Below are 13241 nucleotides of genomic sequence, written 5' to 3'. Positions count from 1 at the left end.
CTGGTGGAGAAGGCCTTTGTGGACCTGGCCACCAGCTGCCAGGCCGTGATCTGCTGCAGGGTGACCCCCAAGCAGAAAGCCCTGATGGTGCAGCTGGTGAAGAAGCACAAGAAGGCTGTCACCTTGGCCATCGGGGACGGGGCCAACGATGTCAACATGATCAAAAGTGAGGCTCGGGCAGGGGGAGGTTGGGGTTCTGTTGGTGTGTCCCACTGCTGATGGTGGTGCCCCATTTGTCATCTCCACCACCTCACCCTCCCCTTTGGGGGGAGGAACTGGGAGGGGAAGCCCCAAACCTGTTCCCCACATTGCTGTGCTGGGAGGGGAGCGAGAGGCACAGGACAGGGAGCAGCCCGAGACAAGTGCAGGGTGGCCCATGTGCTTTTGTCACCTGGGATGAACCTTGATGAACCTTCAAACCCCAAGGTGGGCAGCTGGCAGAGCCATCCCTGCCCCTCCCAGCAGCCCTGACACGGGGCTCTGCTCTCACACCACACCTGGAATATCCAGGACCTGGGATAGAGGGGGATTGTTCCCTTTGTCACTCCTGGATTCACATTCCTGGGGACAGCCCACGGGGACATCCAGCCCCCGGTTCCCCCCAAACCTGCCCGTGTGCGTTTGCCCCCCGCAGCCGCGGACATCGGGGTGGGCATCAGCGGGCTGGAGGGGCTGCAGGCCGTGCAGTGCAGTGACTACGCCCTGGCCCAGTTCTCCTTCCTGCAGCGCCTGCTGCTGGTGCACGGCCGCTGGAACTACCTGCGCATCTGCAAGTTCCTCCGCTACTTCTTCTACAAGACCTTCGCTGGCCTCCTGGCCCAGGTGTGGTTCGCTTTCCACAGCGGATTCACGGCCCAGGTGAGGGGGGCAGGGGGGTCCTGGTTTAGGGCAAATTTGGGAGAAAACCTCCAAAAGGGGGGCTCTCCAGAAAGCAAACCCACACAGCCCCTCCTCCCAACCGGTTTGGGAAGGATTCCTGGGAGAGAAGTGGAAGGAACCTGTTTATTGAACAGGCACAGCACCCCCAGCACACAAAATGAACAACACTGGATGACAGCACTCTGTCACCACTCTGAAAAAGATGACAAATTCAGAAAGTCTCTCCTGGGGTGGTCGCTCTGGTATCAGTCCCTCTGGCGCTGGGGCAGCTGCTGCAGCCACAGGGTGCAAACTCTGGGTGTTCCCAGGGCCCAGTCTGGAGCAAGTTCGAGTGGTTCCAAAAAGGGAAATGAAAAACAGTCCAGGGAAAGATTCGGAGTGCTTAGCTAAACTAACTGATGAGCAGAAGCGAAAAGCAAGAGCAAAGCAGGAGCAAGAGCAAGAGCAAAGCAAAAAGCCAGGCAAAAAGCAAAAGCCACACTATGCACTGCCCCGTCTCTGTGTCCCACCAGCTGTGGGGGAGCAGGCTGATAACAAAATCAAAACAAAACACTCACTCTTCAGAGGCACAGAACTTAATATCCAGCATAAACAGCACACATGGGGGTACAAGCATCATAACATCACCCTAGGACAAGGGGTCACATCATCCATCCTGTGGAGGTCTCTGCTCCAGAGTTACGACCCCCCTGCTCAGGATCCCCTGCAGGGATCGTGCCTGGGGCTGCCTGGAGGACACGTGTCCACATCACCACCTTGGTCCCCTTTTCTCCCTTGTCATGTCCAAATTCTGACTGAGGCATAACTGGTTATCTGCACTGGTTATCTGCTTTTCACCTGGCTGGATTGGGAAAGCACCCCAGGGAAACTCAAGATCCCCTTGTATGTTGTAGTTGAGACAGAGACATTTGTCTCCATTTTCAGAAGGCTTCAAACCCTTTTTTATTATAGCATGCATGCTTTTTGTACCTTCTTACAAGACTCATAGGTTTAGACTTTACTCATTGGTCAGGAAAGACCAACAAAGTGCTTATTTGAGTAGACAGTTGAAGGTTTCTCTTATTTATCCTTCTTTCTTTCTTGGTTTCTATGTCAATGACCTTGGTAGGAAATTCTTTCAGGAGTAAACATGGATCCTCTTATCAAACTTCTATCTGGCTCACAGAAGTCACTCTAAAACCTCTTCCACACTTGTGAGCTGCAGTTCAGTCTTGGACAGATGCAGGAGGGCATGTGCATTAAGCTGCTTTCCTCCAAAATGGGACCTTTGATCTCAAGGGCCATCATCAAGTGTGACTTGACCAGCAACACGTGGAGCTCCAGCCCCATCTCTGTCTGCAGTATGACCCTACAGACAATGTGGGGCTGATGCAGGGGATGGGGCAAGTCCAAGGGGATTTCCATGCTTGGATCTGAGTGTCCTGGGGCCTGGACATCCTTTGTGAGTCTTTCCAAAGCACCTCCAAGCTCACAGCTTCTCTCTGTTCCCTTCTAGCCTCTGTATGAGGGCTGGTTCCTCGCACTCTACAATATTTTCTACACTGCCTACCCCGTGCTGTCCGTGGGCCTTTTGGAGCAGGTACGGCTTCCCCGAGCTCACCCAGCCCTGTGCCACCCTCAGCAGTTGGGTGCCAGCCTGGCAGTCACTGCCCCCATCTCCACAGCCCTTTGTGCCAGCACAGGCCATTGGCAGCTTGCTGGGCATTTGGAGCTCACCCTCAGTCCTGGGGTGCCTGTCCCCAGTCCCCCCAGAGCCACTGGGCAGAGAGACCCACTGCAGCTCTCCCAGAGGGTGTGTGGGGTGGGGTATCCCCATCCTGCTCCCTCAGTCCCTGCATCCCCTCTGGGATTCCCTCCCTGCCCCAATCCCTGCATCCCCTCTGGGATTCCCTCCCTGCCCCAATCCCTGCATCCCCTCTGGGATTCCCTCCCTGCCCCAATCCCTGCATCCCCTCTGGGATTCCCTCCCTGCCCCAATCCCTGCATCCCCTCTGGGATTCCCTCCCTGCCCCAATCCCTGCATCCCCTCTGGGATGCTCTCCCAGCAGGATGTGAGTGCCAAGAAGAGCCTGGAGTTCCCTGAGCTCTACGTGGTCGGACAGCAGGATGAGCTCTTCAATTACCGTGTTTTTGGTGTCACCCTCCTGCACGGGGTGGGCACCTCCCTCATCAGCTTCTACATCACGCTCTGGGCCTTTGAGGACCACGTTGGCACCAAGGTCGTGGGTGACTATGAGTCCTTCTCTGTCACAGTGGCCCTGTCAGCCTTGCTGTCGGTCCTGGTGGAGGTGAGCACTGATCTGCTCTTGCTCATCCTGCCCCACAGCAGATCTTTAGGGTCCCTGGGCTCTGGCATTTTCTCCAGAGGCTTTATGGCTGGGGGATGGTCTCCCTGGGATGGAGGAGGGATTTGGACAAAGCAGCTGAATGGAAGAGGGTCACCACAGCCCTCGTGAGACTGTGTGCTCCGTCCCCACAGATTGTCCTGGACACCCAGTACTGGACAGTGTTGTCCTTCCTGATGGTCACAGCCAGCCTGCTCCTCTTCTGCCTCTTCTCCTTCCTGACCCAGACTGTTGATGCCTACAGGATAGCCCCTGCCATCTTCCGCTTCCCAGGTGAGGTGCCCTGGGGATCCCCATGGCCCTTCCCTTCCCTGGCCTTGGTGCTAGGAGCTGTTTCCCACCCTGCAGATCTTCTCCTTGTTGCCACTTCTTGAACTGCTGTCTTGACTTCTAACTCCAGTTTAGGTGCCATCTGCTCTTTAGAGCCCTCAGCACCTTCCTGGCTGGGGCCTGTCCCCAGCACTTGTTCCCTGTTCCCTCTCCACCTTCCCTACTGTCTCAGTTTGGAAAGCCAGGTGTCTGCTAAGGAAGGCAGGAGCCTCCCCTGAAATGGAGAATGTAAACCCTCCCCATCCCTCTGAATTGCTATAAATTTTAAATTAAGGGTCTCTCAGGCAAAAAATATGGGAGCAGAAAATAACAGTTCTTTAATAGGGAAGAAAATAAAAACATAAAATAAACAATGCAATACTCTAGAACAACACTGCCAGAGCCAGAACACAGCCTGACACCCTGTGGGTCAGGGTGCTGCAGCAGGGCCATTGGAACTGTGGCTCAGCCCTCCTGCAGTGCCAGGGGTGGTTCTGCTGGAGCAGGGATCCTGGAGAAAGGTGCAGAATCCTCTGAAGATCCAGGGGCAGAGGCAGCTGCTGCTCCTCTGGGAATCCAGTGCAGAAGCCGTGCTGGTGTTCCAGAATCTCCAGATTATATCTAGGTAGGAATGCTTGGCTCCTCCCTCTGGGCTCACATCTCCAATGGGATGCTGTAGCTCTTATCAGCCATGCAGGGACATTCAACAGCCTCTTATCAGCAGATGTCCCCTCCCAAGGGAGGAGTGGCTGTGGAAGAGATAAGGAAAAACTTCCTACTTGACCAAAGACAACTGCCATACAGATGGTAATAGAATACATCTTGCCTTGCAATCTGGAACACCTACCCAAACATCTCCCCTGTGCTGGCAGATGCCAGCTGGAATGCCCTGACTGACCCCTATGTGCTGCTCGTGGTCCTGCTGTCCCTGGTGGTCAACACCCTCCCCTCGCTCACCGTCCACGCCGTCCGTGCCATCCTGGGCAGAGCCACCACCCAGCAGGTGAGGGCTGGGGGCACTGGGAGGGCAGGTCCTGCTTCCCACTGGTGTCTGGGATTGGTGATGGCACAGGGAGGTTCCCCAGGGAAGCCTGGGCTGTAGTGCTGGGATATATCACCTCTCCTTGGTGCTCCCACTCATGGTGGTCCTTCATGACACTGGCACCAGCTCTGACTCCAGGGGCCTCTCCCAGAATTGTTCGATGGCCCAGCTGGGGGCCCTGGGCCAAGACATCTGACCCAGCTCTTGGAGAGGCTCTGCTTTTGGTTGCAGTGAGGAATTGTCCTCCAGGACCCCCCAGGAGGGTCTGGGGTCTGGTGCAGGTCCTGGTGCCACCCCAGCCTCGATGGAGCTCACCCTGCTGGGGTTGTGGGTTGTACCTTCAAAAGAGTCCAGGTGGAAGCAGGGGTTGAGATTGTGCTCCAGAGCTTTGTGAGCTCTGCAGCCCCCTAGGAGAGTCCCCACCTCCCCCATCCCACCATGGAAAAGGAGATCGTGCTGGAGCTGGGATCCAAACCCTGTCCTGGTGGGGATGCCTTGTGAAGGATGAGCTAGAACTGAGACTGGACAGAGCTAAAGAATAAAGCAGGGATTTGTCAGGAGGCCTCAGTGGATCCACCTTGGGCAGCACCAGAGCCCAGCCAGGGCTGCTCCCAAGATGAAACCCAAAATGCACAACCAGGCACGGGGTCTGTCCCTGGGATCAGCTCTGCTCCATTTGCACCTTGCAGTTCATTGTCCCATTCCAGCCCCAGCCCCTGCAGTCCCACCCTGCTTGTTTTTCTCTCTCCAGCCCACGGGGTTTGTGCTCTTGGGCTGAGATTTGGATCATTTGTCCTTGGTGCCCAGCTGGAGCAGGAATTGTTTTGTCTCCCTGCTCTGAGCAGAGAGCTCACCATGCCCTGATATGAAGCCCAGACCCACCCACTAAAGCAGCACAGAATGTGAAAAATAGAAAAGCTCAAATCTGAGGCATCAGTGGAGGGTGTCCCTGTGCGTACCATCTGTCCCACCTGGGGCTGAGAGCTTGCCTGGGAGGTGTCTACAGCCTGTGTGGGAGCAGGAGGAGACACTGTGCTCCAGAGCTCCATGAGCTTTGCAGATCCCCAGGAGAATCCCCACATTCCTCATCCCCATGGAAAATCAGGTCATTGTAGAGCTGGGAGCCAAGCCTGGTGGAGGTGCCCCTATGCTCCCTTCGATGCCTCAGGTTTGAGCTTTTCTATTTTTCACATTCTGTGCTGCTTTAGTGGGTGGGTCTGGGACTCATTTCAGGGGATGGTGAGCTCTCTGCACAGAGCAGGGAGACAAAACAATTCCTGCTCCAGCTGGGCACCAAGGACAAATTATCCCAATCTCAGCCCAGGAGCACAAACCCCGTGGGCTGGAGAGAGAAAAACAAGCAGGGTGGGACTGCAGGGGCTAAAGCTGGGATGGGACAATGAACTGCAAGGTGCAAATGGAGCAGAACTGATCCCAGGGAGAGACCCCGTGCCTGGCTGTGCATTTTGGGGCCATTTTGGTTCATCTTGGGAGCAGCCCTGGCTGGGCTCTGGTGCTGCTCAAGGTGGATCCATGGAGGCCTCCTAATAAATCCCTGCTTTATTCTTTAACTCTGTCCAGTCTCAGCTCTAGCTCAGCCTTCACAAGGCGTCACCACCTTCATGTCCCCCCTTGGGCTGAGGGCTCTCCAGGGAGATGTCCCCAGCCCTGATCTCCCTGATCTCTTGCAGAGGATCCACCTGAGGGCCAGGCGGGACCCGGAGCCCCCGGTGGAGCTGCGCTCGCACGTCCCCCGCGGCTCCTTCCGCCGCTCCAGCTACGCCTTCTCCCACCAGGAGGGCTACGGCGGCCTCATCACCCGCGGGGACAGCCTGCGTGCCGGGGACAGTGCCGGGGACAGGCTGTGTGCCGGGGACAGTGCTGGGGACAGCCTGTGTGCCGGGGACAGTGCCGGGGACAGTGCTGGGGACAGCCTGCGTGCCGGGGACAGTCTGTGTGCCAGGGACACTGCAGGGGACAGTCTGTGTGTCAGGGACAGTGCTGGGGACAGTCTGTGTCCTGGGGACAGTCTGTGTGCCGGGGACAGTGCCGGGGACAGTCTGTGTGCTGGGGACAATGCTGGTGACAGTCTGTGTGCTGGGGACAATGCTGGTGACAGTCTGTGTGCTGGGGACAGTCTGTGTGTGAAGGACAGTCTGTGTGTCAGGGACAGTCTGTGTGTCAGGGACAGTCTGTGTCCTGGGGACAGTCTGTGTGCCGGGGACAGTCTGTGTCCTGGGGACCGTCTGTGTGCCGGGGACAGTCTGTATGCTGGGGACAGTGCTGGTGACAGTCTGTGTGTCAGGGACAGTCTGTGTGCCGGGGCCACCTCCGGCACCGCCCCGTGTCCCCAGGGGACCCCGGCTGTGCCCTTGGTGTAGCTGTCCCCACCCTGCGGGGCCAGAGCAGGAGCAGCAGGGGCACACCTGGCTGCTCCCTCCTGCCAGGGGCCACCTTCCATCCTATCTGGTGGCTTTGCAGAGGGGCTGGCCCAGCCTGGGGGGCTCCTGCTGCGGCACCGTGACCCCCACGCTGGGAGCACGTGGCTTTGCAGGGCTGTACAGCAGGGACAGCCACTGCCCACTGCCACCAGGCTCCCTGACCTCTGCCACACGGTGCCCACTGCCACCAGGCTCCCTGACCTCTGCCACCCGGTGCCCACTGCCACCAGGCTCCCTGACCTCTGCCACCCAGTGCCCACTGCCACCAGGCTCCCTGACCTCTGCCACACGGTGCCCACTGCCACCAGGCTCCCTGACCTCTGCCACCAGCTGCCCACTGCCACCTGGCTCCCTGATAGCTGCCACCATGTGCCCACTGCCACCAGGCTCCCTGACCTCTGCCACCAGCTGCCCACTGCCACCAGGCTCCCTGACCTCTGCCACCCTGTGCCCACTGCCACCAGGCTCCCTGACCTCTGCCACCCTGTGCCCACTGCCACCAGGCTCCCTGATCGCTGCCACCAGGCTCCCTGATTGCTGCCACCAGGCTCCCTGACCTCTGCCACCAGCTGCCCACTGCCACCAGGCTCCCTGATCGCTGCCACCAGGCTCCCTGATTGCTGCCACCAGGCTCCCTGACCATTGCCACCCTGTTCCCTGCCCGCTGTCCCCAGGCTGGCCCTGTGACCCCTGGCTGCCAGCCCAGCCCCCCTGGCTCTGCCCAGCCCTCGGAGGCTCTGGTGTGAGGCTGATCCCAGCCCAGGCTGCACCTCAAAGGCAGTGCTGACCCAGACTCATTAATTAACTCTGGATTAATTAACTGCCCCATGGAGAGCAGCAGGGGGGCTGGGGGGGGGGGCAGGCCCTCAGCCCTGATCGTTTCCAGGGGCTGAGCTGCAGTGGCTGCAGGAAGGACCTTGTTTTGTGCTCTCCACCAAGGGCTGGTCAATCCTGTGGCTTTTCTGTCAGGTCACACAATCCTGGAGTGGTCTGGTGGTGTTGGATTATGGGTTTTTTTTGATTTAGAGATGGGGTAACTGAGAGATGTTTGAAAAACTTTTATTCTATTTTTAGTCTCATGAGAAGAATGAGACAATACAGATGTTATAATTTATGCTATCACAATCAGAAGCTGACTATTTCTTAATTACAAGACATTGGAAGTGTTTCTTGGTTTATCAGCTTTTGCAACACTATGTTGTAAATGCTTTAGAGCCAATAATCTAAATTACTCTTCGTGGGTTTTATTACAATACATCTTTCATAGCTCTATTTCTTTAAACTATCTAGTCTTGTTTTTAAGGCCTCCTTTGAAACTTGTTTCTAGTTCTATTTTTCTCTTAACAATGCCTGTCCTATTCCATGGCATTTCTCAGTCAGCACTTTTTATTTCAAGGTTTGCACACCCTATTTTCTACAAATTTATTTCCCACATTGTGGGACCTTAAAGCTCATCCCATTCCACCCTCTGCCATGGGCAGGGTCACCTCCACCAGCCCAGGTGGCTCAGACTTAACAGAGTAACTTTAAAATATCTCCTAATTTCTGGAGAGGCAGCCAGGTATGATTAATTGATTGATTGATTGGTTTTTCTTCTCCAGCCAGACCAACCTGGCTCCTGCAGCCTCCTTGTCCCTCCCCACCACTCCCAGCTCCTGCCTTTGCTGTCCCTGCACAAGGGGCAGTGTCTCTGTGTGCCCTGCCCCATCTCCACTCCCCCAGCTCTGGTGTCCCCACCTTTGGGGACAGCTTGTGCTCACAGGCTCTGCAAAGTCCCAGAAGCACTTCTGGGGGGGATGTGCAGAAGTTCTGCCTGCTGAGCACAGGGGACACGTCCCACAGAGCCAGGGCCACCAGCAGTGGCTGCTGGAGAAGTTGTGTGTGAACTGACTGGTGACTGGGTCACCCTTTTTATGGGTTTTGATTTTTAATTAAAAGGACTTTTTAGTTTTCTCTCCTCTCCTGGAAACCTCTGCTGTGCCATGAAGGGTGAAAGCAGCGCTGAAAGGTCCCGTGGTGCCTCTGTCTGTGCCAGCAGGGCTCATGCCATGGCAAAAGGCACAGCAGGAGAAGAAATCTGGGTAAAAAGATGCACAGTTAAATCATCCACGGGGGCTTGGCCCTGCCTGCAGCACCCGTGGTTCCATGGGTTTGTTTTACAAGTGCTTTGGCCTCATCTGCACCGGCTTTGTGAGAATTAAAGTGTTTCCCTTGGGTTCTGGCCAGAAGGGATTGGATGATGCCAAGAAATAAAAATCTTTCCTCTGGGAAAGCTCTCACTGCTGCAGCTGCCAGGTGGAAAAGGGGGGAAGAAACTTTCCCCAGTGTCCTGGGAATGATCCCTGAACCTCCCAGGCCAGGTCTGAGAGAGGAGTGAGGTGGTGAAAGGGGGCAGGGGAGGGGAGTGACCCCCTCACCACCACAGCACACCACACACGCCAGGGTGAATGACTAGAAAATAATTTATTGAAGAAACAGAAAGCTGCAGAAATACAACACAGTCATGACCAGTAGAGGATGAACAAATAGAGATTAATTTTTTTCTCTCTTTTAAAACCTGTTGACAGGCTGGAGTTGAGTTTCCTGATAACTTCCCCTGTGTGAGTCATTGCAAAGAACAAGGAACAAACTCCAGAGCACACAGCACAGTTTGGATAAAGTGCCTGACACATAAGACTCTTTTTTATTTTATTTTTTTTCTTTTTTTAACGTTTGTAAATAGCTTAAACAAATATAGTTGCAAGACACAGAGAAGTAACAATTGCATTTCGCTGTAGAACAAAACTTATCCCATGAGAGTAACAATGAAGCAGCAGCAGCAAAAAAAAAAATTAAATTAATTTAATTAGAAGGAAAAAGTCATTTAAAAACTCAGAGATGTGGCCCTCAGACTGCATGGGACGAGGACAAGCCTCACCTATTGCTATACAGAAAAATGAGCAATGTTTTCTGGAGGAGGCTGGGCTGGCAGAGCCGAGGCTGTAGGTTCTCCCTGGCCAGGCTGGATTCTGTCTGACTCCTTTGTTTCCTTTAGAAATCAAAGGGAAAAAATACAAAGAAACCAAACCAAAACAACCCCAAATTTTGTTCTTTGCCTTTTGAATTTCCTCTCTTTAAAAATGCCAGACAAAGACATGAGAGGTTCCTTGTGGCAGCTCCTGCAGGTCCGGCCCCACAGCTGGGTGTCCTCTGAGACAAGGGAAAGGAGCCAGCTCCGTGCTGGGGACACTTGGTGGTGACAGGGACAGGCAGACGGGGCAGTGACAACCCCAAGGTGAGGTAAAGAGGAGCTCCAAGTCTCCCCCACCCAGACTTGGGATGTTCAGCAAGAAGGGTGAATGGTGAATTTTTGGCAGAGCCATTTCTCTCACTCTGTGCTGACGTCCTACCCGCACAGCCGATGTTAGAGCAGGGCAAGTTTGGCTCTCATGGAGTAAAAATGTTTAGAACCAACCCCAGGAGCCTCCTGCTTTCCTGGCAGGATGGGGGTGGTGCTGCCCCACTGCTGGCACTGGGGTTTCAAAGGATAAAAGCCATCTTTGGAAAACTTCCACTCCAGGAAGAACGGGAGTGGCTGGGGGCATCACAGGTCATGGAATGACCCAAATCCCTGAAAACTTCCACAGTTCAGGCAGGAGACACTGGTCAGGATGAAGCAGTAGGTTCTAGTGGGAGATCCCAGGTCTCCTCCTCTTCCTCACTGCCCTCCATCACCCTCAGAGGTGTTCCCAGGGCCCCGTTTTCACTCCTGCTCCCCACAGCACAAAAATGCCCTTTGGGTGCAACCCTGGTCAAGAGAATTGTCTTTAGCACAGAGCTTGGATTGTCATTACCTGCAGGGAAAAAAAAATCTTTGGTATCGTGGCAAGTTGCTCCTGAAGGCATTTTGGCAGTGTGGGCAGCAGGCAGGGCCAGGTCCAGGGTGGGCTCAGCTGAGCCAGAGTCCTGCTGGGCCAAAGGACAGGGAAGAGGGCTCAGATCTCGGCTTCTCCAGGGTCTCCCAAGCCATCACTCACAATCCAGCTGGTCTCTGTAAGCTCCAAGGATTTGTGACCAGGGCTGTGTCCAAACCCTCTTGCAGTTGTAATTGTGGTCTTGGCCTTCAAGTTTCTCTTGGTGGAAAAGGTCTTGGAGGAGGAAATGGGGCGTGGTGGGGATGCTGAGCTCTCCAGAGGACAGAAGGGTTGGTCAGCAGATGAGTGGTGCTGCTGGAACCACCATCATCTCCTCCTAAAAGCCAGGTCCTTGGTCTGTGGGTCTTCCACCAGCACCTGGTGCTGAGCATCTCGGTGCTGGCACCAGACAAAGGCTGCAGGCTGGAAAACACCTTCCTTGGCTTTTGGGGCCACTTTGGTGGGGCCTGAAGGAGCTGAGATCTCTTTCCTCATAGTGAGCAGAGCTTTGGGTCCACCTCGAATGGTGAAGAGTTTGGGAAAGGTTCCTCAGAAGCAGCATTTCAGGGAAATGCTCTGGGAATGGCAGCACTGCCTCCTCCAGGTCCCCACCACCCTCCTGTGCCTCCTCAGCACTCCTCTGCTCCTGTCGGTAAGCAGGGAGAGGAGGAGGAGCAGGGGGAGGAAGGACCCACTCAGGGGTGGGCTCTGGGCATTTCAGAAAGCTGCAAAGCCCTTCCAAAGTTCCCTGAGGCCATCTGGTGGGTTGGGATCCTCCAGGGGCTCTTCCACTGCCTGGACTCTTCTTCTTCCACCAGGGCAGAGTCTTTGCACAGAGTGAGAGCCAGGCTGGTGGCAAGGACAGAGTGCTGGCTGTGCCTCTGGCCCAAACCACATTCCTGAGGCCAAAGACCCCAGAAATGGGGCACCCCAGCCTGTGCCTGGTGCAGCTGGGCCTTGATGCAGCAGCATCCTCAGCACCTCTTTCTGTGCAGGCCAGGGCAGAGGCAGGGCTGTGAGGTCATCCCAAGGATGGGGATTTGGGAGCATCACCTGGAGAGGTTCTTGCCCTGAGGGGGCTTTTGGGGTGCCCAGGGCTGTTTCCCTTGCCTCAGAGGACACGAGGAGCCCCATGGCTTTGCCAGCTCAGGTCGTGGTGGCAGCTGATTGTCTCTCCTCCTCTTGGCTGCACTTGGGATTTGACCCACAGAGCTGGAAAAGCAAAAAAACCAAACCCAAACCCCACAATTTCCACTCCAAACAAACAGAAAACAAAGCAGAGCGAGGAGTCAGACCTCAGGGGGAGGCAGGAGGGATGGGTGGGCACGGCAGGGTCCCGTGTCCCAGATTCCCTTACCCTGTTTGCTGGGCATGGGGCCAGGCTGTGCCCCCCACCCTGCCCTGCCCTGCCCGGGGGTCCCCCGAGCAGCCCCTGCCTCCCCCCGTGGCTGCCAAGGGATTCTCAGGGCAGGGAAAGGAACACAAAAGGTGAAGGAAGAAACCAAGGGGGTAAATGATGACTCTCCCGTGGTTGTGAGTTGGAACAGAACCATGATCCATGCAGAGAAATCTTCATCAACCAAAAACTCATGGACAAAAAAAGCACAGTTTGTCCCCTCCCGCTCCCACCCGACCACCCCTCCCCAATAATTATTACATTACTTCAAGAAAGAGTATATTTTTTTCATGCATAAATCAAATTCTCATCTTGTCTTTTTTTTTCTTTTTTTTTTGTCTTCTTTAAATTACATTTGAACACAGAACACATATAATAAATACTCTCATACGACATGACTCAGAGAAAAGTAACACATCTGAACGCAAAGGTATCGTCATCATTATTAGTTTTTCTTTTTTTTTCTCTTTTTTTTTAAAAGGACTTGTTTAAATATGAAATCTGTAAACTCCAAGGGTCCTTTTTTTTTTAATCTTTCTCTCTCTCTTTCTCTCTCTCTCTCTTTCTCTCTCTTTTTTTTTAAATCGTGAAACTATCCAGCTTTCATTTCCTTAACATTCAATATGTCTCCCATTGAACGCATCAAAGAAATAAGAACATGCCGTCTTCTGCAAAATTATAATTTAACAGTATAAAGCTTCAAGTCACAAATTCCAAAAACTAGCTAAGTAATTTTTTTTTTTTATCACATAAACTATACATTAAATATTTTGAGGTATTTCAGAGAACATTGTCAAAGGCTTGTAAGGTCTGTGCTGGGTGGCAATGAAGGCTTTCTCCTGCATAGAGAATGTCTTTGGTATCACAAGCCAGGAGGGGACTGGGGACAAGGGGGTGGCGTGGCCAGGAGGGCGGGCAAGCCCTGGCCAAGGCAAT

At 54.4% G+C, this 13241-nt stretch overlaps 1 protein-coding gene across 1 annotated transcript in view; it reads left to right on the top strand.

Annotated features, from left to right (window-relative positions):
- The window catches only part of ATP8B3 (ATPase phospholipid transporting 8B3), a gene marked incomplete at both ends in the record, with an annotated part of 31065 nt that extends 23493 nt beyond the window's left edge, over nucleotides 1-7572 (top strand). The window contains 8 exons of the mRNA XM_084221338.1: nucleotides 1-166; nucleotides 635-858; nucleotides 2375-2458; nucleotides 2928-3167; nucleotides 3359-3497; nucleotides 4406-4536; nucleotides 6267-6411; nucleotides 7325-7572. The exon at nucleotides 1-166 is cut by the window's left edge and continues 102 nt beyond it. Of these exons, the coding sequence (XP_084077464.1) occupies nucleotides 1-166; nucleotides 635-858; nucleotides 2375-2458; nucleotides 2928-3167; nucleotides 3359-3497; nucleotides 4406-4536; nucleotides 6267-6411; nucleotides 7325-7572 (1377 nt within the window). The remainder of the gene's footprint in view (nucleotides 167-634; nucleotides 859-2374; nucleotides 2459-2927; nucleotides 3168-3358; nucleotides 3498-4405; nucleotides 4537-6266; nucleotides 6412-7324) is intronic.
- Between the last annotated feature and the right edge of the window lie 5669 nt (nucleotides 7573-13241).

Source organism: Fringilla coelebs, assembly GCF_963513975.1.
Source record: "Fringilla coelebs genome assembly, chromosome: 24".
In the NCBI taxonomy this organism is placed as follows: Eukaryota; Metazoa; Chordata; class Aves; order Passeriformes; family Fringillidae; genus Fringilla; species Fringilla coelebs.
Note: the sequence above shows the minus strand (reverse complement) of the source record. Positions and strands in the feature narration are given on the sequence as shown.